Source organism: Mustela nivalis (assembly GCF_964662115.1).
Source record: "Mustela nivalis genome assembly, chromosome: 6".
Lineage (NCBI taxonomy): Eukaryota > Metazoa > Chordata > Mammalia > Carnivora > Mustelidae > Mustela > Mustela nivalis.
The window spans coordinates 17724174-17750327 of record NC_139025.1 but is presented as its reverse complement, the minus strand read 5'-3'; the positions used below and the strand labels follow the sequence as shown (position 1 = coordinate 17750327).

Sequence of the window (26154 nt, the reverse complement as noted above, 5' to 3'; positions counted from 1 at the left end):
TAAAAAGCACAATGCAGTGTGCAAAAGCAAACTTGGCATCTGTCTGCCTCCAGAGCTCAGATGTTGAGACACAGGAGTGTATGGCCTGAGAAGCATTTAAACTAATAGTGCGTGTGTGTGTGTGTGTGTGTGTGTGTGTGTCTGTGAATGTTTGAGCACAAGCATGCTGGTGAGCATGAGTGAGAGGGTATTTGTACGTGGGAGTAAGGGTATGCAGAAAAACTGTCAGAACATCCAGGTCTTGGGGCACGTGGCTGGCTCCATTAGGGGAACATGAGACTCTTGATCTAGAGTTGGGAGTTCAAGCCCCATGATGGGTATAGAGATTACTTAAAAATAAAATTTTAAAGCAAGCAAGCAAACAAACAAATAAAAAAGCAAAAAAGAACATCCAGCTCCTGGCCCCCAAGTCTGGTTTCCAGGATGTGGACTGAGATAGCCTTGACTCCTCACTGCCTCTCCCCTCCCCCAACCCAGAGTGCTGCATGAGCTGTGAGGCTAGACAAGCAGGCTGCCCAGATAGGCCTCCAGGTGCCAGACTCTGTAGAGATGGCTCTGGTAGAGGGGAGAGGGCACTTCCCTTTTAGGGCCTTCTGGAAAGTTCCAGACACATCCCTGAGCAAGCAGCCTGAGATGTAGGGAGGGAGGGTAACAGGCTGAGGGGGGGGGGGGATGGGGAGCAGGGAGCCAAATGCAGAGGTATGTGGCCTCCTTTGAGGAGAGGATAGGGATTTTTCTGGGCCTGGAGAGATTAAAGAGAGGGCAGAGTCAATGTCCCTGGAGTGCAGGGATCAGGGTGGGGGGCAGCTGTCCCAGGGAGTGGGAACAGAGAGGAAAAGGAAGCAAGCAGAGGTGCCTATTGTGATGTGTGCTGGGTGACCGCCCAAGCCATAGGCCAGGTACTGGTCCCAGCAGGCTCGTATTTCCTCTCCTTGCTGGAAACATATCCCTGAAAAGCTGGTGGAGACAGTCAGGACTCTTGCCCCCAAAGTCTCCTCTGCCACCTGACAGCCTGCTTAAAATTCCGCCATCAGAACCCTACCTGGGATGTAGAATTCATGGAGATGCTGTGGCGTGGGCGTCAGAGAGCTGGCTTCAGTCACAGGGTGCCACCTGCGAGCTGGCCAGCTGGTGCCGGTGCCCAACAGCCCTCAGGCTCAGAGATTTGATCTGCCAAATGGGGATGGGGTACCTAAGGCGCAGGGCTGGCATGAAGATGCAGGGAAAACAGGCTATCGTCTGACCCCGCATCTCTTGCCCTGGGGTGTCCGAGGGCTTGAGATCTTAGAGGAAGAGGTAATGAATAGGCAAATGAGTATTTCAAAAGGGTGGGAAGAGACAACCAGGTGGGACCAAGGGGCCTCAGCCCCCAAGAAGTGTCTCCTAAGCAAGAAAGAAAATGTGGTGGCGGGTCAGGAAAACGCATTTAGCAGCATTCTAGAAACCTCTGCCCAACTCACCAAGGCAACCGCCACCGCTCCTGCCTGTGCAGCAGCCGCTGTCACAAGGCCTCCCCCTCATGGCTCCCCACACCTTCACTTCAGCCAGATTTCACTCTAGAAAGGGATGAGGGGGCAGTGCGGGATGCTAGGAGGCTTTGTCTCAGGGGGTGGAGGGACCAAAGCTGAACCTGCAGGAACAGGGCTGGGCCGCTGGGAGCTGGGGGGTCTGCAGTACTGAACGTTGTCAATGATAATTACAACCCAGTACAAAGGTTCCTTACACACAGAGAGGAAATGATATCCTTTTTGTCTTTGCATTAGTCTTGCTTTGTGATCGTATGGTTATTGAGTTATTAAGTCTTGCTTAATTTATGCCGCAGAGACTGCTTTTTGGAGGCACCTCTTGTAGGCAGGAGATGGGACTTCACAGGCAAGAAGTGCTACAAAAGTCTTAGAGTTGCTCAATAACCATTTCTGCCTCCTTCCTGCCCCCCCGCCCCCGCCGCGACTGGGCACATCTGCAGTGAAGACAATTTCCTAGCCTTCTTTGCAGCTAGAGATGATCACATGACTGTGTTCTAACCAATGGGAGATAAATGGAAGTATCATGAGTAACTTCCAGGGATTGTTCTTAGGCAGAGATGGTATGTCCTTGCTCAGTTGTCTTTCCTAATTCCCACTGGTGGAATGTTGACTTGATGGCTGGAGCTTGAGCAGCCATTTTGAACCATGAAGTGGAAGCTGCATGTTAAGAATGGTGGGGAGATGTTATAGACGAGGTCTGGGGGCCTGATACTATACAGGGCTTTGTCAGCACAGAGATGCCACCTCTACCATGAGGATGAGAACTACACCTGATAGATGACAGAACAGGGTCCTGGAAAGAGCTTGAGTCCTTCCTGACACTGTACGGTGGCCATATTAGCTCTGGACTGCCTGCCTCTAGACTTCATCCACAAGCGAGGGTAATGCATCTGTCTCATTCAAGCCATTACTTCTTTGGGCTTCTTGTCTCTTCACAGCCAAACCAAACTGAAGTGGAACTCATAATGAGTTTGTTTGCTGCTTCCTCAACCTTGCCCCAGGATGAGCAGGGCAGAGGAGCCCCCACCTAAGACTCTCTTGGTCTGGATCCTGGAGGTATTTATTGTGGTTGGGGCCAAAGTGGTATCTACAGTGTCCAGTCATGAAGTGGCCTAGTAACTATAAAGAGAGAGACAGGGCAAGGATTCTTTCTTCTTGGAGTCTCAGAGCAATGGGCTGGGGCTGATGACTCAGGAACAAAATGGCAACTATGCCCATTTTATTGCCCCCCATAAGACTGTAAGCAAGTAGAAGGTACAGACTGGCTCAGAGTCTAGCACATAGTAGATGCTCAATAAATATTTGTTCACTGGCTAGCTGTCTGTACTGTACTAAGGAGTCTAGAGTGGAGATGGAAGTGGCCAAAGTCCCTGGAGGGTGGTTGGAGTGGTGGTGGAGACTGGGAGAGAGATCCCTTAGGAGAAGGGATCTGGTGGTGGTGGAGGGTTGTGTGTGTGACACAACTGGAGGCACGTGGCCCACAGCACACCCCTGCCCCAGCAGTGTAGCAAATCCTTCCAGGGTCATTGAGGAGAGTTCTGCATTGTATTAATGTACAAAAGAAAGCTAGGTCCCAGAACTGCAAGTTCACTTGCTCAAGATCACTCGCTAGGAGATGCAGGAGCTGGGACTTGAACTCAGTGCTTTCAATCACAAACATTACCTTCTTTGGAACAAAGGATGCAGGTAGGGATTTCTGACTCTAGTGTCTCTTTCCCTAAGGCCTTGGGTGCAGTTTGTAAAACCACAAAGTGAAGAGGAGGTAGGACAAAGCTGGAACAGGGTGTCAGGCAACCTTTCAGTGGATTGGAGGGCTGGTGGAGAGATGGACCCAGCACTGCAGATAGCCTGAACAGTGCATTTGCACAAACAGAAAAAAACGTGGCCTTAACTTAAGATACTTTACTGCCATCTGCTGGAAAATGGTCACAATAATCATACAAATCTACGTTGACCGAAGGGTGAAAAATGATGCTCTGGAATTGTAAAGTGCAGAACCTGAACAACTGTACAGGGCAGCCCTAGACATATCTTCTCTTGCCTGAGAGAAGGAAAAAGACAGGTTCCCTGCTACCATGATCGTTCAAGTTCTGCCCTCATCTTTCCTGCTTGGGAGTCCCTGTTAAAATAATCTATAATGGTCTGCCTCCCACAGGTTCTCCACCCAGACCCCTTCCTTCTATTCTGCTAGTCAAAGCTCATGTCTGGAACACGTACCCTAGGCCAGCTTCCATGCTGGGAACTATGGGTACAATGTGGGCAGAACCTAATCTCTGCCCTTCCTGAACTTAGAGTCCGATGGAAGACAATTGACAAGCCATCCAAACTTGGTGTGATACGGTTGTAGAAGGACATGTGTCAGTTGGACTTGGAGGCTTATGAAAAGTTTCCTGGAAAAAAAAGCCAACTACGGGAAGCCTGAAGGTTGAGTACAATAAGGCAGGCAGAGGGGCAGGAAGCGTGATCCAGGTGGGACCACAGCCCATGCAAATGTCTGAAGGCTCAGTGAGTGTGTAGCCTACAAGGCTTTGGGTAGAACCCTGGAGCATCCCAGATGGTTCTTTGGAATTCCAGGAGACCCCGGGTTCTGCCCAGGGCAGGCCCCTGTAGAGGTGGGCACTGGAGACAGGGAGTCGGGGGCTGGCTTCTGACTGAGGTGACAATTGAACAGGAGCCTTTATTCACTCAATCTTAAAACTGCTGACCAAGAATGATTACTGTGCCCACACTCTATGGCGTGAACTGAGGCTCAGAGAGGCTAAGGAACGTGCTCAATGTCACACAACTGGTGAGTGACTGAGTCGCACTGGACCACATCCATGTGACTCTGGGATCTGGTAGCGATGCCCCTTGCGCTGTGTGTGTCTCTGCTGAAGGATCTCAGAGAGGAGAGCAGCCCAGCTCTTTCCACCTGCTCTAGGTGTTCAGGTCTCACCTCCCCAGTTCCAGATGTGGAAAGAGGAGGGAGGGGCAGGTCCTCACAGGAGAGGACAACACTCCACGGCCACCACCCACACAGCCCAGGCAGTTCTGCTCCAAGCTAGAAGGCCAGCACCCAGCACGTTCCCCAAGCCGTCTACATTCTTGTGTCCCCCTCAGCTCAGGGACAGTGCGTCCTCCCCCTGCAAGGCCTCAGAATAACAGCCTGCCACCTCCTGTGGGGGCTCTGCAGGCTCCTTGCTTCTTTCTCAAGGCTTCCGGCTGGTACAAGGGCACAGAAATATACTGAAGTATGTTTTCCTGTCTGGGTCAGGGAGTATGTTTTCCTGTCTGGCTCAGAGAAAGTACGTTTTCCTGTCTGGACTATTTACTAACCCTGACCTCTGGAACATTTTCCTAACCCTCTGGCCCGGCCCCGGTAAGCAGTGAGCAATACCTCACCGGGCAGTTTGAGACCTCCAAGAGATCGTGCATATCAAGTCCCTGGCACGTGATCACTATTTACCCCGACCCCTCCCCCGCAAGTGGTCAGGCTGTCATCTGCTGTGATGGAAGACTCCGTGACCAACAATCTGGAACCCGCTCCTGGCGCCGTTAGGGTCTATTACTGCACAGACGCACGCACGCACACCCGCAAGCACGCACGCACGCACGTACACCTGCACACCTGCACGCACGCACGCACACCTGCACACCTGCACGCACGCACGTACGCACGCACCAGGCGGAGGGACGGGTCACTCTGGGAAGGCAGAGGTTCTGATGCAGTTTCCTTCAGCAACAACCAAGAAGCAGAGGACATGAATGGAGGTAAAGCGCCTAAGAGGGCTGAGCCCGACGCATAGGAGGGTTCCGTGAGCGCTGCCCTTCGCCTTTCTTCCACCTTCAAGCCCTGGCTGGAAATGCATGCAGCGAGGAGGGCTGGGGGGCCCTTTCAGCTCTCTCAGGGGATTAAACAGTTGGGGGTCACGGGGATTGGCCCTTACAGGCTTCATTTACCTGAAAGAGAAGTCTTTCGGGCTACTCCCTGGCCAGGCCTCTGGAAACTTCCATTAGGACCAGGAGCAGGACCATCCAACCCTCCAGCTTCAGTTTCCTAATCTGTAAATTTAGGCCAGTAATACTTACTTTGCAACATCATTGTGAGCATTAAAATGCAAGAAGTACCTAAACTGTCTACCACGATGCCAGAAAGAAGATAAACACAAAACAAATTACAGCTATAATCACAATGACAGGATTCAGAAGGGTTTGGAGCTGTCTGAAGGATGCTAGTCTCAACCACCCAACTGCCAACCACTGTGGGAGGTTGCAAATGCGGGTGCCATCGCTGATGAGGAGCCAAGATACAATCTCTCGCTACTCCACTCCTCTGGTGGGAGGAGAGCTGGTACAAACTTTTAGGAGGGTAGTTTGGCAATAGGAATCTTTCTGACCCAGCCACTCTCCTACTAGGAATTCAGCCAAGGAAATAATCACAGAGCCCCACGGAGTTGTTTGTGCTAGGACATTCATTGCAATGTTGCTAATAATAGGGAGACATTGGAAATCATCTAAAGTTAGAGATGCACTCAGTACACACTTGGGCTGAACGCCAGGTGGGCAAGTATGGAGATTGGTATTCAGCCTGAAATCTAGGCCGGAGTCTACTATCCCCTTCGTGCAGCAAGTGTTTTTGATAAAGAAGTCCATCTAAAATTGTAATTGAGATTAGTCCTGATGACAGTTTCATTGTTAATGAATTGCATGGTCAGTGCTGAGCAAGGTAGCGTGGCAGGTGCCGGGCCAACAGTCTCCGAGCGCCAGCAGTGGCCGGCTTGCTCCTGGACGGTCTGTTATGCACGTTTGCGTTAACAGATCAATGCTTCCTCTTGACTGATGATGGTGGAGGAGTGTGAGCCTCCCTTTTTTTTTTGATAATCTCTTCTTCTCTTTATATTCGTTTCCATGTGGGGTCAAATATGACTCACCATGGGTATTGTTACGTATGATACAGCTTTTCTTCCTCATGAAATTGGGAGATTGATTGACATCCTGTTTTAAGTTTATCTTTACAAGATGAATCGTAAAGATATTCACAACTGGGCTTTTTAATGGCCTAAAAAAGAATAAAGTAACTAAACTTTTAGGACTTATGGTCTAAAAAGAATAAAGCAACTAAAAAAAATGACAATTTTTTAAATATTTTTTTGTTTAGTGTTACTGAATACTAGTATCCCAAACAATTCTACAAAGATCAGAACTCTCATAGAATTTCATTTCCATTATTCTGCTTTATATTATTATTTTAATGTTTTAGTGTTATTGCCTCAAAAAGTATCTTCTAAAAGTATCTAGCTGACATGTTTCTCAATATCTCAATATTCTTTCCAGAACGCCTGGGTGGCTCAGTCAGTTAAGCATCTACTTTGGACTCAGGTCATGATCCCAGGGTCCTGGGATTAAGTACCACATCGTGCTCCCTGCTCAGTGAGGAGTCTGCTTCTCTCTCTACCTGCAGCTCCCCCTAACTGCACACTTGTTCTCTCTCTGTCTCTGACAAATAAATAAAATCTTAAAAAAAATTTTATTAGTTTTCAATGTTTCCTTCTATATTTAAACACTTGAAATGTCTTAATTATTTTTGCACATGAAAGGGACAATGTTTATAACTATCATGAGTGATACAGCATTTTACTCTTATAATAATACACATACATTTAAGCTTTAACTGGTTGATAGAATTTCAACAAATAAAGCATGAAAGATGATATTCATTACAAGCTGCATCTAGAAGGTTATCTTCTTTTGAAAGTGATTATTAACAGTAAATCTGAGTAACCTGCCATGTGTGGATCACAGAGACCATTATGCTTCTTGGATGCAAAGATGATGTCATATGGCCACAGAATCATGGATCAGTCATACACGAGTTCAGGGAACCCAGACATGACAATGAAGGGGAATCTGCCTGAAAGATTCTCTCCCTCTGCCCCTCCGTGCTCTCTCTCTCTCTCAAATAAGTAAATCTTAAAAAAATGATTTGGAGAAAGTCAATTTGTCAACATGGGAGGACTGTTTTATTATTGCAGAATTTTAAAGGCTGGTTATAAAAGAGAAAGAAGATAGGAGTCCAAAATTATAATTAAAAGAAAAAAAATCTGAATGAGTAGAAGATTAGAAGACACATACAAGATATTAATGATTATTATCTCTGGGTTTAGGATCAAAGGATTTCTGCCTTATTTTTCACTATAACTTAAAATTTTCATATAAAAACATTGCTTGTATGGTTTTTTAAAATTAAAAATACCTGTGATGTAATAAGCATTAAATATTATATAAGACTAATGAATTACTGAATTCTAACTCTGAAACTAATAATACACTATATGTTAAATAATTGAATTTAAATTTTAAAAATTAACATATTAAAAAATAAAATAAAATAAATTTTAAGTATATCTTTTCTCTTTCTCCTTTCTGTTGCATCCAGGGCCAGATGTCAAGCCCGCTGATCTGGCCAGATGATTTGGGACACTTGACCATGGCTGCCTATGGTGCTCACTGCCCATGTTCTTTTGAGGTCAAGGCTCTGTCAGGCTGGAGCTACATTTCCGGGGCCTGTTTCTGTGAGGAAATGCCCAAAGGAAGACACAGGTCAGTGGGAGGGTGGGAAAAGGCAGAAGTAGTAGCCCCATTTGACCGATGAGGAACCATAATCTTAAAGAGACCAAACGTTCCAGGAAACTCCAGCTTCTGTCCTGAGATCTGTGGGCTAGATAACTTGATATGTCTAAACTTCTCCATAATAGACGAAGAGATGCCACGGTTGGCCCCCAAATTAATTTTCCTTTTCCTCTTTATTAATACAACCCACAAATTTTAACTGGTTCCAGAGGTGCCTGTGGCTAGGTGTGGCCGTGTGACTACATTCTGGCTGATGAGAGGTAAGTGGATGTGTTGTGCCCAACTTCCAGGAAAAGTCCTTAGAGAGAGAGGTCTGTCCTTTCTCTTTTTCTCCTTCTTGCTGACTGGAATATGGACATGGTGGCTGGGACAGTAGCAACCACTCTGGGCCATGAGGCAACATGCTCAGGATGATAGGACAACAAAATAGAAAGAATCTGGATTCCCTGTGATCATAACACCTCCATACCTGCCCTGGACTGGCTCTTTTAAACTTCATTAACGTGAGAGTGAAGTAAGCTTCCATCTTTGTTTAAACCTGTGTTTGATTAAGATTAAGATTAGGTACACTAGCTATCACTTAGTTAATACTACGCCAGCCACTATTCTAAGTGCTTTACAGATGTTATCTGGTTTAATCTATATAGCAACCCTATGTGTGGGAATTATAATTAACCCCATTTTACAGATGAGAAACCTGAGACCCAGAAAGGTCAAATGACTTTCTGGAAGTTGCACACGTGACTGGTGGAACCTAGGTCATCCAACTCGAGTGCCTGTCCTCTCCCTGCTCTTTTAGACCCTCTTCTTGGGCTCCCTTTTATCTTCTGGTCCCATCTGTCACTTCCACCCCTACCGCATGCTTGTTTATGTTAACTGTACTTCACATCCCACCCCATTCCTGATCTCCAGCAAAAAGCCCATTCTCTTTATACCTTATTTCACTGAGAAAAGATTTTGACTGGCTAATTCATGCTAAAGTATAAGAGGCCAATGTGTTACTTTTCCATAAGGAAAATGGCCTCTTTATTTCTATGTCAATATGAGGGTTTAGATGTGAGAGGCAGAAGGAACCACATGGGGTGAGACTTGGGCATTGGAATCATGTGACCTAGACTTTAATTCCTCTGCCAGCATGCTTTGCAGTCTTGGCCAATCTCATAACCGTTCTGACCCTCCACCTTTCCTTCTACAAAATAGGTAGAGTTAGACTTTCATCAGACAGAGCTGTTGTAAGGATTTAATGAGTTAACCAGTGTAAAGGCACTTGGCCCCCTATCAGCCTGACACATACAGTAAATATGAATCCTTATTAGTTGAATTCTCTTTATCCATTGCTTCCCATAGCTTTTTGTTAAAGGTCAGATATTGAGGTATAATTTACATGTAGGAAGATCCACCCTTTTGAGAGAGAGCGCCCTGTAAGTTCTGACAAACAGACACAGTCCTGTAACTATCACCACAATGAAGGTGTAGATTTTTTTATACCCCCAAATAGTTCCCTCAGGCTATCTCTTATCTATTCTAATATTTATTGAGCGCCTACTGTGTGCCAGGCTCTGTGCTGGGCCTAAGCTGCAGACAAAGCTGGTGGGCAAGATCCTGTCCTTGGCGGGGTTTATAGCCCATAGGATAAAAAGAAACAATAAGCAAGTAAACATACAAACGGGACCATCATGGAGGCAGTCTGCTGTGCAGCAAGCAAACAAGATTATTCGGTGGCTGCAAGACTGTTTCAGTAGAAGGGACAGGTGCTGTTGAGTTGGCATCTTTGTCGTGTAAAACTGATGACAAAATGCAAGTTCCCTAAAATCCCCATTTGAGGGGTGCCTGGGTGGCTCAGTGGGTTAAGCCTCTGCCTTCGGCTCAGGTCATGATCTCAGGGTCCTGGGATCAAGCCCCGCATCAGGCTCTCTGCTCAGTGGGGAGCCTGCTTCCCCCCTCTCTCTGCCTGCCTCTCTGCCTACTAGTGATCTCTGTCTGTCAAATAAATAAATAATTTTTTTTTAAAAGCCCCATTTGATGGGCAGAGGGTCTGAGGCTCAGAGAAGCTAAGGCACGTGTTCAGGGTCACACAGCAAGTGAATGGGAAAACGGAGGGATTCAGGCCAAGGCCAGCAGACACTGAAAGTTCACACCAAAAGCTTTTGCTCCCATCCCCACCAATCACACCACACTGCCTCTCTCCTGGGCCCTGGGCCATGTCTGCTGGAGCAACGGAGGAGTTGGAAGCAGGGGGTTCAGGGGTGTGAAGTCTGGGCTGCCCGCTGCTCTGTGACCACTACAACACACCCAAGAGTCTTACAAGCAGCCAAGGGCATAGCAGTGGCTCTCCTGGTCCCACCTCCCTCCTCCTCTAATTGAGATGTCAACCTTCTGTCTCCTTCCCTCCCATTCTGGACATCTTGCAGCACTCTCCGCAGCGACAGCTGATCTCCCCCTGTGCCCCTGAGCGCCCTCCAGCATGAAGACATAAAGTGAGAGTCTGGCAGCCAGATGAGTGAGCACTCCGTCAGCCCCTCTTCTTTTCGGTCTGCTCTCTTTTTCCCTCTTCTTCCCTCCTCCTTCTGCCTCCCTCCTCTTCATCTCCCCCACACCATGCTCCCTCTTTCTCTCTCCCTCTGCCTCCTGCAGGCTTTGAGACCAAAGGGCCAATTAATCTTGCTGCCACCACCTTGGCTAAGCTGCGTACTGGTCCACAGGCAGAGGCCTCCCTACCAGGACTGCCTGCTTGGTCCCTGGAAACCATGGCTAATTGGTAAAAGATCACATTTGTTTTTCCACAGCCTGAACCCTCCAAAGGAGGTTCTGCCAAGCCAAGCCAGAATTCCACTCTTCTGCATCAATCACCAGGGAGACCGCTGGGGTAACCTGTCACCCAGAGGGCGACGTTCAGACCTGCTGTTCCTACCTTGACATGTGGGCTTTGCTGAAGAGCATTACGGCTCCCAAATCCATACACGCTTTCCAGCAGCACACACAGCAGAATGCTCGAGAACATTTGTTTAATGTGCTGCAGGCTTGCTTTATTCATGGAATTTTACATAAATATCTCATGGAAACATCATGCAGGTCTTTTATTCAGAGGGTCTACATTGTATACCTGCTTCCTTCATGCAAGTGAGATGTTCCAGAAAAGTTAAGTATCAGTGAGATTCTCCCCACATTGAGTTACATTTTACATCAAACATAGGCAAATCTTGCAAATTAACATGCAGCAGATCTCTGAATTCAGTTTCGTTATAAGAAAAATGGATTTAATAATTTTTTTTTTCCCAGCTAGCTCACAGGGCTGTTGAGAGATGCATGGAATAAAATTTTAATTTCGTGGATGTACTTTGTAACCTGCAAAGCACTTTATTACAACAAAGTAATGTTGTTGCTAAAATGAAGACATAGTTGGCCAAGTACCTTACCACCTCTAGTAGAGATTCTGTACTAATCCGATTTCCATGTATGTGGTTTGCTGAGACAAAGATGATACTTTTATGTTTTTTCTACCCAGGCAGGCAGGGATGGTATCTCACTAAGCCTTCTGAGACTCGTGGAGCACTTTGTGGTTGCCCCAGGCCATGCCTAGCTATCTGGCACGAAGAGCATCCTGTCTGAGGCCGTCTATTAAAATCTTAATTTCAGGGCACCAGTTAGACTTCAGACCCCAGTTTATCTTCACCCTGATCAATATGAAATAATGAGAGTGTGAGAATGAAGGAAAATCCCCACAGCCTCCTTCACTGGGGCCCCTTGCATTTTGGAATGTTCTCCATCCTAAACAGCTGGGAATTGTAGGGCCAGATAGACATGTAGGGTGGGGGGGTGGTTCCCCACCCAAGGGAGAAGCTGTTAGCTGCACAGAGTTCCTCTCTTAGTACACAACATTTTGAGGCAAAATGGAAAGATTGACGCTTGGGAGGGAATTGGGTTTATTCAAATAATAGCAGCAAACAGCAAGATTTATGGTGCGTACTTCTGGGAAAGTGCTCTGCAGCAATCAGGGGCCTGCCTGTGTTGCTGCCCCCTTGGGACTGCCTGCAGGTACAATATAGCTTAACTATATGAATATGCGACAAGGGCCATGGGGAGTGTAGTTTCTAAATTATTTTCTGATGCTCTTTATGGAGGATGTCATACCTGGGGTGGGTCGTGGCAAGACTATGGTCTTAATCAGACATTCCAAAGACCTTGGGACATTGTTTTTCTCTCAGAAAGAGGCCAGTATTAGCTCATCGGTTTATACACTTGTACTCAGTGAGTCTGCTGGGCGAATCATCCTGTGAGGAGGTACGGAAGAGACCCTAAAATATTTCCAACATAGACCAGGAGCTCTCGCTTCAGCCGGAAAGGCAAGGTACTCTTGTGGGGTAAAGATAAGGGCCCTGGAGTGAGCTAGGAGGAAGAAGTTAACACTGTCCGATCTTCTGCCAAGACAGAGGGGCTTAAATTACATTATCCTGTTTGATCATTCTCACCGAGAGGTAACATCTGCATCCCATTTTAGGGGTGAGAAGACTGAGGGCGGAGAAGTTAAGTGACCTTCTCCGGGTCCCACAGCTGGTAAGAAGCAATGAAGTGTTCATTTTCAGTCTGCTGAATTCTGAAGGGTCTAGAATCATCGGGGTGAAGTTTTTAAATTGACTCCCTATTGATTTTGTCAGGGATAAGCACCAATTTTAGAAAAACAAAATAACATTTGGCTGCGCTTCCTCTTACTGAGTTCGCTAAGTGGGGGGTGGGGGGCACTGAGGAAACACTAGCTCTAGCTCTGAAGCTTTAATGTCCCTTCCTGTCGCTAGACTCTAAGTAAGTGATTGTTCTTGTCCATTTGCATTTCCACAGCCAGACTCTTTCCTGCCTGAATACTCCCTTCCCCCACTGCCATCTTCCCACGTTCATTTAGCTTCTCTCTCTCTCTCTCACCCTACACACACACACACACCACACACACACACACACATCCAGTCGCACACCTTCCCACCACACACCCATATGCAAAATAAAATTAGAAATACTGCCCGACTCTCAAGGTATTTAGGGAATGGAGATCTTCAATCAATAGAGCCCAAATCAAGCACTCCAGGCTCCCTTCCTCCCCAGCCAGTGCTGGAGGCCGGTGGAGCTTACTGAAGAGGGCCCAGACAGCCATGGTCTTGACACAAAGCAGCTCTACAGGAAAAAAAGGCCATTTGAGCGTCCCTGTGTCTGCCCTGGAGCCACCGGAGACACAGAGCCATCTGATTCTCAGAATCCAAGATTCTCAGAATCTTTTGCTCACATAGAAGACCCTTGGAGAACATGGACAGCTTCCCCAGCTTCCTTTTTATCTTGGCATACACTGATGTAATCAAATACCAAGAAAACAGTGTCTGATGGTTCAAACTATAGGCTGAGCTGCTAAGCATATGGTCCTCATGTTAAGGGGTTGCCTTTGTTTTTAATCAGCCATGTGAGAAAGCAATAGACATTTATCTATAATGTTAGCCTTCACCCAGAGGAGTGGGATAGGCTGCACCAGTGAGCTGTGACAGCCCAGGAAACTGAGGCAGTGGTGGCACCATCACTCCTGTAATGTCTCTAAAGCTTTCTCTGCTCTGTCCCCATCCCCACGGACACACACTGGCCGAGTGTCCCCGTCATCTTAGTGGGCCTCAGTACCCATCTCAGAATAGTGGAGTCAGGAAGGGGAAAGACTGGAACAAGGAAGTGGGGGTGGGGCTCCAGGGGGGAACTCCTGGTTCAAGCTCTGGGTCTGGATCAATTCTTCTGCGGGGGCACCTGGGTGACTTGGTTAAGCATCTGCCTTTGGCTTGGGCCATGATCCCAGGGTCCTGGGATTGAGCCCTGCATTGGGTTCCCTGCTCATTGAGGAGCCTGCTTCTCCCTTTCCCTCTGCTAGCTGCTCCCTATGCTTGTACTCATGCTCGCTCTCTGTCAAGTAAATAAATAAAATCTTAAATATATACATACAGACACACATACATTCTTCTGCTATCCTCCCTTCTCCCAAATCAGAGCTCCCCGTGGGTCTCAGGGTGACTGGGGTCGCATTAGTTCGAATCCAGGCTCTGTCACTTTCCTGTTGGATGACCTTGGCCATGTGACTTAGGTTCTCTTGTGCCTCAACCTCCTTCTCCCATACAATGGGGATGACTGAACTTCCGCTGAGAGGGTTAACAAAGCTGACTTACGCTAAGGGCTTAGCACAGTGCCTGGTACATACAAGAGCCCAGTAAATAGTGTCAGTAATTATGAACTAATAAGTAGTGCTTACCATGGGCAGGCCCTGTCTCGGGGCTTTACATACATTATCATATAATTCTTACATCTCTGCTTTACAGATGAAAAACTCGAATCTGAAGATCACACAGCAGTGCATGGCGGACACTGAGACCCAGGCAGGCAGGTTCCAGAGTTGGGGGGTCTCAACCCCAGTGTGCACACCGTCCTTGATCTTTATGGGTGATGCCCCAGGCGAGCTGAGCTCTCAACCCCCCAGGCTTCTCTCCTTCCGAGAGAGTGGGGAGCTGCGAGGGTGTCAGCCACAGCAGGGAGGGAGGGAGCAGAGAATGGCTAGGACATCCACATCAGCGCTGAATCCAGATTCCCCAGTTGGAATCGGCGGCTGAAGTCAGGCAGGGCGCCCCAGCCGGCTCCAGGGAAAAGGGGGGGCAAGTCCACGATGCTGAGAGGGGTGGCCAGAGCGCCGCCCCCAGGAGGGGAGGGAGGGGTGGCGGGGTTGAGGGGTGCCCAGCTGCCATCCCCGCCGCCTCCTGGCCCCCACTCGCTGGCTCCCAAGTGGGAGGAAGGCAGCTGCCCGCTCCCTCCTCCCCACAGCCCCGCTACCTGCCCAGTCCCCCGGAGCGAAGCGTGAGGAGGCTGTGAGCCAGCGGGGCCGAGCCCACAACTTTGCAGCCTCGGGGAGGGCGAGAGCCGGCGTCCAGGGCTCCTCTTGTCCGCGACCCGAGCTCGGTGAGTTCGTTTCCCCACCCCTCTGCGGCGGTGCGGCGGCAGCGGCGGCGGCGCTGGGGGCGGCTTCCCCGGCGTCCAGGAGGCGGTGGCCGAGGAGCCGGCGGTCACCCGCGCCGCCAGCCTCTCTAAGGCTCCCGGCTGTGCCGCCCTCCGCCGCGGGCGAGGCCGCCGCTGGTTAACGTGCGGAGGGCTCCTCACGCCCCCGGGCCGCCCGGGCGGGGTCTGCGGTCAGGTGCCGGGCCGGGGGGGCTGCGGCCGCCCGCCCGCCGAGCGCCCCTAGCTCCCCCAGCCCCTGTCCGCCTTCCAGGCGCCGCGGCGCATCTGGAGGCTGCTCCCGCGCCCCCCTGGCGACCGGCGTGGGGAAGACACTTGCTTCGCCCGAGACCCGCGCCGGGGGCTCTCTGGGGTGGGCAGCGCTGCCGCAGCCCCCGGGAGCGCCCGGTCGGGGGCGGCGCGGAGCCCCCAGCGACCCCCCCCCCCCGGGCGTGCTCTGGGCTGATCCCCCGCGGTGGAGAGAGGCTCGTGCTCCCCATGGCTGCCGCAGGTCCACAGGGGCACTGGCAACGGCAAAGGGGACTCCAAGGTGATCAGTCGCCCATTCCAGACGGGACAGCCTGGACCGAGGCCTCGTGGCACTCGCCCATCCTGGGTGCAGCCGCCTTCCCAGAACTTTTCTTGCGCCTAGGGCTGGCCGACTCCTTAGCCCCTGGAAAAGTTCTCTCGGGCACCAGGAATCTTATTTCCCGGTGGCTTCCGAAGCTGGGCAGGAACCAGGGCTTTGGGGGGCAGGGTAGAGTGGGGATGCGGCGGGGGTGCTTGGCGGCGGGGGTAGATCCGCCGAAAGGCTGGCAAGCATCCGCTCCCTCGCGCAGGGCGGGCTTGTTGGCATCGAAAGGGTTTCGGCGCCATCGGGGTTGTTTGGGTTTCTCGCTCCAGGAGGATGGGGGGAGGGCACGAAGGGGGGATTTTAATTTCGTCGCTTCAAATGAAAACGATCTTTGCCAAGAAATAGCCAGGGCAGCCAGCGATGGAGAGAGGGGCCGACCAGGACCGGCTGATACAGGTATCCGGCTGCACCCCCTTACCTCACCCGGTGGCTGGGCACCGGTGTGAATGTACTGATTGTTTTAATTAATTGTTTTTAAAGCCAGGTGTCAGCGGCTGCGTGTGTGAGACACAAATATATACATACACAAACACAGATACCAGGCGCACACAGATTACATGTGGAGTCATACACAAGGAAACCCCCCCCCCCCATACACACACACTCCCCACCACACACACTTGCAAATCATGGACCTACAAGCACACAGACTTCCAAAGAACCTTGGGTTATGGGTGTGGTCCCTGAGTATTGCCCAAGATTGGGTGGGGGTGGTTCGGAGGGTCAGAGAAAAGGTGAAGCAGGACTTCCAGTAGGTCATTTCTCTCTGGCCCACCCAAATTCTTTGCTTTCTCCTCCAAGGGGGTCTGGAGGAGAAATCCCAAACCCGAGCTCCTTTCCACTGCCATAAAGGGGTGGAGCCCTAGCCCCATGGTCCTCATCCCCTCCAAACAGCCAATAAGCCCTGCCCTTGACCTCCTTGGGCTTGACCCCAGGGCTCCAGAGTGTCAAGGTCGAGGTTTCTTGGAAACTGAGGGGCCAGGCACCTGGAAGTAGGGCCTGGCCCCCAGAGGCCGTTTCTGTCTCGAGGTCTCACACCAACCTGCTTGGTTTAGGGAAGAGAGGAGGGGTGATCTAAGGGACAGGGACGGGGAGGTTGGATTTGGGTGGGGTGGGACTGGTGGACGATGCCCCACGGACACAGCAGTGAGTCTTCCTCTCACCCCGGGCCCCTTAGGAATGTAATCGAGGATGCTGGCCCTGAGGCTCCTCAACGTGGTGGCCCCCGCCTACTTCCTGTGCATCTCCCTGGTGACCTTCGCGCTGCAGCTCTTCCTTTTCCTGCCCAGCATGCGCCAGGACCCCGCCACCGCCAGGCTCTTCCCTCCCGCGCTGCTCCACGGGGCTCTCTTCCTGTTCCTCTCCACCAATGCCCTGGGCAATTACGTCCTGGTCATCCAGAACTCCCCCGACGACCTGGATGCCTGCCAGGGCCCCTCAGCCAGGAGGGCCCTGTGCCCCCCGCCCAGCACCCACTTCTGCCGAGTGTGCGCCAGAGTCACCCTGAGGCACGACCATCACTGTTTCTTCACGGGCAACTGCATCGGCAGCAGAAACATGCGCAACTTCGTCCTGTTCTGCCTCTACACCTCCCTTGCCTGCCTCTACTCCATGGTGGCTGGCGTGGCCTACATCTCCGCGGCCCTTTCCACCTCCTTCGCCCACCCCCTGGCCTTCCTCACTCTCCTTCCCACCTCCATCAGCCAGTTCTTCTCCGGTGAGTGGCCTTGGCCGGCAGGTTGGGCCCTACAATGAGGACCTTCCACCCCACCCCAAGTTTGCCAGACTTAGCAAATAAAAATATAGGATGCCCAGTTAAATCGTAAGGCCAGATAAACAATGCATACCTTTTCAGTATGTCCTAAATAGTGCATGGGGCATACTTAAATTTTAAAAATTCTGTGATCGAGGCACCTGGGTGGCTCCACAGGTTAAGCCGCAGGCTCTTGGTTTGGCTCGGGTCATGATATCAGGGTGGTGAGAGCAAGCCCCGCTTCCTGCTCCGCACTCAGCCTCGATGATCCTCTCCCTCTGCCGCCGGCCCCCACCCCGAGTGCTCTCTCTAAAATAAATAATCTTTTTAAAAAATAAAAAAAATAGGTAAAAATTCTGCTATCTCTCTGAAATTCAAGTTAACTGGGCATGCTGTATTTTTCCTGGCCACCTCCCTCTCCACTCCCCATCCTCATTCATCATCTCCTCCTTGCTTGCCGGGAACCATCTGCGCATAGAATTTCCGGAGGCTCCAGAAGATACCCCTGCTCTGTGCCAGGCGGGGCCGGGTGCTGACCACCCCTCCATGCAGCTTCTGAGGTACACCCGCGCTATGACCTCCCTCCGCTTGGACTCCAGCCCTGCCCACACATTCCCCCAAGGATTTTTGTCCCCCAAAGTTCTTGCCAACCAACCACAGTAAGACTGACCAGGGTGTCAGGCCAGCCCCAGCAGGAAGCTAAGTCCTGCTGTCCTGCCCACTGTGTTTGTCCCCACCAGGCTGCTCTCTAGCCTGCAGACAGCTTAGAGCAGAGGGCACCCTGGTTGGAGATGCAGCCCTGTTTAATGGATCCATTTTCCCATCACAGAGTTGTGACACTGGTGTTGGACTTGACCCTCCAGGGAGGCTCTTGCACTTGCAGGAGCCAGGCATGTGGCCCTTCCCACTGGCACTCAGCTGTGGACGCAGTGGGGACAGGGAGAGCTCCTTTGTTCCTGGCCTAGAGGGACCTGGCTCCTGGTGGCAGTTCTTACCACTTTACCTGGCCTTGAAATTTACCCCTACCTCATTTCCTTCCATTCCATCCCTACCCTGGCCTTTGACGTCACCTCACTTGGTTCTTAAAGTTGGTAGTGTGCATGCCTGTGTGCATGTGCACGAGTGAGATTGTTATTTCCATCTCTCAGATGAAGACACTGAGGCTCAGATAGGATTAAATGGATTGCCCAGGATCTTACCTCTTCTGACCACCAGCCTCTGCCCCCCCACCCTACTCCCCCAAGTCTTGAAACAGCCCCCAGTAGCACAAGGAATGCAGCACGTTTTTTCATCTAGTGACCTTTTGGGGACAAAGAAAGACCTTGCAGGTACTTCCACCAAGAGCCTAAGATAGTCTTGTTGTGCCTGGGCTGGCCATTCACAAAAAAGTTGTGCTCCACTCTGGGGGAAGCCATCATTTCAGTCTTTGTTGGGGCTGCAGCCCAATCCTTCGCAGGAATAGAGCTGTTGCGCCATCAGACAGCGGAATTCAGAGGTCCACGAAGGCCCCAGCTGTAGGGTTGCCTTAAGGTCTGATGGCTGAGTTCGGCCCCAAATTCAGAGCTCTGGGCCTTCTGGATCCTGGCATGGGCACAGGAGTCTGCTGGGCCCAAAATAACCAGGCCGGGGGAGGGTGGGTGGGCGGGCTAGAGGGTGGAGTGTGAGCACAGGCAGGTGGAGGCATGAGGGGAGCCAGAGAGCCTGATTACACTTCTTTTCCAAGTAGCTTCATCACATCAGAATGAATGGTTCCAACGGGAGGATCTTGAAATGGTTTGATCTGAGATAAGCCTGGGCTTGAGGCCTGTCCATATGTGCTAGGTTTGGGAGACAGGATAGAAAGGAAGAGGGGCCCTTGCTTTGATCTGGGGGGAGAAGAGAGCCAGTCAGCGCCTACCTTGGGGCTCAGATCTCTGTTGCAGCAGAAGGATGAGTCCCACCCCGTTTTGCTTTCTCCCCATCCCCACGGAGAAAAGGAGGCCAAGGTTTCTAATCACCAACTCTCCCAACCCAGCCATCTTCCTCCCCTGCTGACCTGACTCCTCGCTCCCTGCCCACATTCACACCTCACTCCTTCAGCTTCTCCTTTCCTATCTCCTCTCCCCCTGTTCTCAATCCAAACACTCGCAGACACACTCTCTCTTTTCTGCTGGGTGGAGGAGGTGGAGCTGGTGGACCGGAGGGAGCGGGAAGGCGAAAGCCTGGTCATAGATGGAGCTGTCCCCGGCTGTGGTGCTGCCCCGAGTCAGGCCTGCCAGCGGAGCGCAGCACGGCTGTGAGTGCTCGCCCGCGGCTCAGGCCGAGGTGGGAGACTGGCCAGTCTGATTTTGGAAATAGTACTTTCTTTGGGCCTCAGGGGATTGGTATAAGTTGTGTCACCTCTCTGAGTCTCATTCATCTCATCTGGGAAATGGAGACGTCGCCGTCTGACCCGTGTCATGGCATTTGGCTAAGGGTGCCAGTATGGCGGGTGCCACCAGAAGGCCCAGGAGAAAAGGAACTAACATTTGCTGAGCACCTATTATGTGCTACCCACCATGCAGGTTTCACTTCACTCAATCCCCATAAGTCCAAGAGGTAAGTAGTCTCATATTCATTTTAAAGGCCCAGGAACCCAAGGCTCAGCAAGTTTAAACCACTTCTAAACTAGAACACTGGTGTGACTCCAACCCAAGATTTAATCTCAGGGCTGCCAGCCCCTGGAGCTGACCAGGGCACCGCATGGCCTCTCTGGAGCTGCCTCTGCAGCTGCTGCTTGATGAATGAGCCACTTTGGGAAGGAGGGAGCTTCTTGTCCCTCAACGTCTATTAAAGATGCTAGGTGACCATCTGTCAAAGGTGTCATAGATGCTTGGTAGGCAGGAGGGGTGGAAAGATTGGATCGTGTGACCATTTAGGCCCTTGAGGAAAATTCTGTGATTTTCTAAAAGAAGCAGAACTATTATTAAATAATTCAGAGGAGCTGAAGCAGCCAGGCTGAGCAACTTCAAACACTTCAAGAGAAAGCAAGTCCCCAGAATAGCCTTTTGTAGCTGCTGCAAGGGGCCAGGAAAAGGCCATGAGGTCTTTTCCACATGTCTTGATTTAGTGCCAGAAAAAAGCCTATGGAAAACAGCTTCCGTCAGCCCAGGCTTATCCCTGCGGCTGAGTTGCAAGGGAGGCCAGGCATTTGACAGCTCTGATGTTCTCACATCCCAGCTCGAGGGCCATCTTTGCCCGTCAGCATTCCCGGAGCCCAAAGGGCACCATGGGCCCAGGATCCTTCATCCTACACGTGGCTGCCTGAGCTAACCCGTGCTGACAAGGAAGAAGTGGGTCAGAGGGATGGAACAGCCTGTCTAAGCCCTGTCCCTCTGCTGCCCGCACGCCGGCTGAGGGGCTGCTCAACATGTTGGCTGGAGTGAGCTTTCCATCTCCTGGGCAGCTGGGATTATTTGTCTCCAACTTCGAGAGGAGCTACTGCTATCAAAGCTCCCAGGACTGATGGCGAGAGGAGGCTGCTAATGAGCAAACCTGAATCCGGCCCATGGCCTCCTGGCTGCTGAGTCCACTGGGGCTCCGATTGGACAAGTTTTAAAAGCCCAACCCTTGGGGGTCTGGAAACTGGGGATTGAGGAGACCAGGGAAGAGGTGGACCAGAGCCAGGGGATGCTGGTGGAGAAGGATATGGTTGACATTTGCAGAGGTTGAGGAGGCTGTAAGGTGGGGTCCCTGGAGTGGGAACATTCATCTCACTGGAAGTGGGTGGGGGGCACCTGGGCGGCTCAGTCATCAGGTGTCTGCCTTTGGCTCAGGTCATGATCCCAGCATCCTGAGGTTGAGCCCCATATCGGGCTCCCTGCTAAGTGGGGAACCTGCTTCTCCCTCTCCAGCTCCCCCGTGCTTATGTTCCCTCTCTCGCTATCTCTCTCTGTCCTAAATAAAATCTTGAAAGAAAAAAAAAAAAGGAAAGGGTGGTGGTGGGCTTTCCCTGCAGGGAGTGAGGGGCTGAGGAGGGTTTTTGAGTTCTCTCCTGGACCCACTGTCTTAGCTGCTGGACAAGTCAAGCTAGGTGTCTCTACCATGGCTTTCAAGCCTGCAGCCCATCCGGGACTCCAGGCCCTGGAAAGAAGAAAACTTGATGGTCTTAAGAGTTAAATGTGAGCCCTTCTTGGATCTAGTCTCCTCATCTGTGAATGGCCCTCAGCAAGGAGCACTGCACTGAGTGTGAACCACAATGCTAATCACTTTGTACACCATTTCCCTGAATTGTGCAAGGTTACTGAGATCTTATGGGATCATTATTATTATACCCATTTTACAGATGAGCAAACCGCAACTCAGAGACATTAAGAAACCTGTACAAGACCACAGAGCTGGGAGATTCAAGCTAGCATGGACTGACCATCCCAGATCTGAACAAGAATGTGAGATCTCTTGCTCAGTGTGTATTTAAGACCTATAATAGAGAGTGCTAGTTTGGAGGGGTTTGAGAGTTCCTGCCCAAGTCAGGAAGCTGGACTGATGACCTTGGGTGCCTCTTCCAGCCTTAGCAAGGCTAAGGCTGACAGGACAGCTCTGGCCAAATGCTCTAGTGGCCATGCTGTCCTCTTATTAACACTAATGACTGAATTATTCTCTAAGTCAGTGCTTTGCACTGCCCTTGGAGCTTGTGATTTATTCTTCTTGATGACTAGACCCTGTTCTCCATCATGCTGTCACTTTCTGGAGTCTTCCCAGCCAGTGCTCCCAGCTCCATAGGAAGGTGGCATTGTGGTCAAGGCAACTGCCCAGGAGCCAGCTCCCTCTCTAGCATCCCCAGCTCACCCCCTTCACCCCCTGCGAAAACATCTTCTCCCTGATCCCAGATGCAAAGAGAAGGCAGAGAGAGACCCGGTCTCTGACTCCGAGGAAATGTTAGCATCCAGGCACTGCCCAGGAAGCTTCCTTTTTTTCTGCCCCACGTCCCCAGGTCTCCCCTCTACCCTCAGGAGCCATTGGCACTAAGAAAAAGTTAGGTCAACTAGTTCATCCTTGCTCTCCCTCAATGCAGCAGCCCTGAGATTGCTACAAAATATAGCTTCAGTCTCATTAATCTCCCTCTCTCCCTAGCGGAAAGCGCCTGCATGGATTGCTTTTCAGTACGTGGCCTGGGTGTAAAGCGAGCTTGGTGTTTCCCCGCCCCCCTGCAGGAGCTGTCCTCGGTTCTGAAATGTTCGTCATCCTCATGCTCTACCTCTGGTTTGCCATCGGCCTGGCCTGCGCAGGCTTCTGCTGCCATCAGCTGCTGTTGATCCTCCGGGGGCAGACCCGTCACCAGGTGCGGAAGGGGGTGGCAGTGAGGGCCCGGCCCTGGCGCAAGAACTTACAGGAGGTCTTCGGGAAGAGGTGGCTGCTGGGCCTGCTGATCCCCATGTTCAATGTTGGAGGTGAGAGCTCCAAGCAGCGGGACAAGTAGCAGGCATTCCCATCATTTCTCTGTGTGTGTCTTGACTCTCCCCGAACATAAGACCATGACACTCTTGTCTCTACCCATGACCCAATACAACCTTAAGCTGGCAAGATCCTAGCATCCACCCCTGGTCTGTGACCTACAGAGACCTGTGTTGCCTAACAGATCGTGGCAAGAAGGAAAAATGGTCACTCCTAGGAGCCAGCCAACTGTTAGGAGGCCTCTGCTTTTGTTTCTTCCCGTTGGAGCCCCTGCCCTCCCGCTCTGCCTTGTTCATCCACTCTCTCATGTCTCATGTCATCACTGCTATCAGCTAGAACTTTCCCTCTCAGATCCATGTTGGGAGTGGAGAATGGATTCTTGCTGTTGGTATGATTCTCCCCAGGATCCAGAGGCTGGCAAAAATGTTTAAAATTACCATGTGTAAGAGGTAGCCAAGTTGGCTCTGCCAACTGCTTGTGAGGTTGGGAAAGGAGGGGTATGTTATCCTCTCTATGGAATTGTAAGCAGTGGAAGGGAAACTCAGTAGCTTACTGTCCTATCCCCAAACTGCAAGGCCCTTTCTCTGGGAGGCAGCAGCTAATGACCAGGGATTTCCAGGTGCTGTCCCCTGTCCAGCCTGCCCCAGCTGGCCACCCCAATCCAGTCTGGGACCTGCCTGGATGCTTCCTTTCCCTGGCACTCTTCCAGGTTTTCCCACCTTGATCTCCAGCCTCTGGGTCTTTGCTAGGTACTGGGGAGGCAAGGAAGAAGGAAGAAGGAAAGGAGAAATACTGACAAATGAGAGAAGCATGTGACTGCATAACTATACAGAAGGGGGCGTGTATGTATGTGCATGTGGTGGGGGAGAGATGGTGAGGAGGTTTGTTGTGAAATAGAGAATGCTTAGGGGAGTGGAGGAGAGAGGTCACACACAGGTTGGGCACTGGGATATTTGTGGAATGAGAATGAGGGGACCAAGTGGGTTCATTTCTGAAGGATGTTCTAGCAGCTAAAGCTGTTCAGTGTTTGAACGGCTGCCTGGGGAAGTAGAGTGCCCCATGGAGGTGTTCCAGCAGGCACTGGTCAGTCATCTGGCAGGCATGCCATGGAAAAAATTTCTGCACAGGGTCCGGAGAGGGAAGATCCTTTCCCACCCCCAAGATTCTAGCATCCTCTTTGTGATTGCTGGTCCAGAGGCAAGAACTATAGAGATGCCTGTGAATTATTTGCTTTCATGAAGCAGGGAGCCGGCATGGAGGGGTCTGAAAATCATAATGCAAACTTCTAGGACCCTACCCAGCTACCAAGGAGGGAGTCTCTGGAGAGACAAGATGACCTGGGTATTAAAGCTAGTTGAGGGAGGTTGGCATTGAGGAAAGGGAGATGGGGCAGTGTCAGGGGCAGGTGCGGGCAGTGGTGAGGGAGCTGGAAGGTCATGTTGTGCTCTGAGAGGTGAGATGGGGAGAGTTGAAGCTCAGGAATGGGGGAGACCAGAATATAGAGGTGTAGTTGTGAAGCCAGTCCTGCTTATCTAATTGGCTCTGGATGGGGGCACAGCTGTGTGTTCTGGGACCCAGAGGGTCAAATCTCTGGGACATATTTGGAAATTTGGACGGCACAAGTGTCCCTTCTGACTGAATCCCAAGGCCAGTCTGCCATTCATGCAGACAGCAGGGCTGAAGCCCACACCCTACAGTGTCCACAGCGACCTCAAGCGTTGCCACACAGCACCCTGAGTTCTTGAGCAGAGTTCAGGAGGACTTTACCTTGGTCCTGCCTTCACGCCCTCTATAGGGCTAATGTAGAAATGGCACCCCTGGCTCACACTCCCTTCTGTATTCATTCATTCATTCATTTATTCATTCGTACATAGATATATTTACTGAGTGCCAACAATGTGCCAAGTCTCTTCCAGGCACTGGTATACGATGATGAATAAGACACACTTGTGATGAGCACTGGGTGTTACATGTAAGTGATGAATCACTAAATTCTACTCCTGAAACTAATATTACATTGTATGTTAACTAACTGCAATTCAAATAAAAACTTGAAACAAACAAACAATGATGAACAAGAAAACAAGATCTCTGCCATCAGGGGCATTTCGTCACTGGCTCCTTGCACTGACTCCCACCCCTTGAAAAATGGTTTTTCTGCCATCTTGGTGTCAGCCGGTCAGATCCCTTGGAAGGGAAGGATATTTGCAGAGAAGGCTGAAGAGGAGCCCAGGCTGGTGGGCTGGAAGTCACTGGGGATCATCTTCACCCTCAATTTTGTCCATACCTCAACAGTGGGAGTGGAAGGGGCAGAAAGAGAGGCCCTGGGCAATCCAGGCCTTGGCTCTCTCCCAATGCCAGAGCTCAAGCTCGGAAGCTAGCCATGCCATTCCCAGCCTCCTGGAGGCTCAGCACTGTGAGGCTTGACATGGGGAGAGGAAATAAAAGGGAGACCTGCAGGGTTTGACTCCCGGCAGACTGGTCAGTGGGTGGTGATGTGGGGAGGTTGCCAGGTGTGGGACTGGAGTAGCATTTGTACACATGGCCCTGTATTGTTGATGAAGAACATCAATAAAATATGTGTTGTTATCTCAGATTTGATGTGATCGCATGGGCGCTGTGGCTGGTAGCGGGGCTGGCAAGGCTAGAATGCACCAACGCAGTCATAATAGCTGTTGAAATACTTAAGCTAAGTATTAAAAACCCTTCTGTTCTAGTAGGTAAACCCCATCCTCCTGCCCCAGCTGCTCCCGTGCCTCCCCTCGAGCCCCTGGCTCACCTCAGAATCCAGTGATGAAAAGGGCCATGCCTGTTACTTGCACGGAACCCTGGGATCCTACTCCAGTCCATCAGCCAGTGTCCTTTGTGAATGAGCAGGGTTGTGTTGTGTGGTCGGTAAATGTGTACTACCCCAGGGCTGGTAGCAGGTCTGCATGCTGGGATCTGTGGAGCCCTGGGGACCAGGGGTAGAATGTCTAACTTGAGAACCTTCCTCCACTTCCTTCCGCTTTTCTTCCTCTCCCACCCCTTCCCAGGTCAGAGAACAGGTGGGGAGAGAATGAAGTGGAGAAGCCACGTGGTTCTCCATCACAGCCAGAGCTGACCATCCTTGAGGATCAGCCAGGCTCCCTGACCTCTCTGAGACTTTGGGCTACCCAGTCCTCGGGGCAGCTGCGAGAGGGTTGGGCCCTGCAGGGAGAGAGTAGTCCTTGAGCAGGTGC

General features: G+C 51.0%; 2 protein-coding genes across 4 annotated transcripts in view; one reads left to right on the top strand and one right to left on the bottom strand.

Annotated features, from left to right (window-relative positions):
• The window catches only part of TMEM63C (transmembrane protein 63C), a 127696-nt gene that overhangs the window by 87544 nt on the left and 13998 nt on the right, over nucleotides 1–26154 (bottom strand). The gene's annotated exons all lie outside the window — the stretch shown is intronic.
• On the top strand, nucleotides 14560–25527 carry ZDHHC22 (zDHHC palmitoyltransferase 22). Its single transcript, XM_082733666.1, has 3 exons — nucleotides 14560–15101; nucleotides 16946–17485; nucleotides 22693–25527. The coding sequence occupies exons 2-3, from the start codon at nucleotides 16960–16962 to the stop codon at nucleotides 22956–22958; spliced, it is 792 nt and encodes a 263-aa protein (XP_082589792.1). The 5' UTR covers nucleotides 14560–15101; nucleotides 16946–16959; the 3' UTR covers nucleotides 22959–25527.

Excerpts from the sequence above, each read along its gene's own strand:
- ZDHHC22 (XM_082733666.1), top strand. The coding sequence starts at position 16,960 with ATGCTGGCCCTGAGGCTCCTCAACGTGGTGGCCCCCGCCTACTTCCTG. Across the intron at positions 17,486-22,692 it reads CATCAGCCAGTTCTTCTCCG|GAGCTGTCCTCGGTTCTGAA; the intron begins GTGAGTGGCCTT and ends GCCCCCCTGCAG.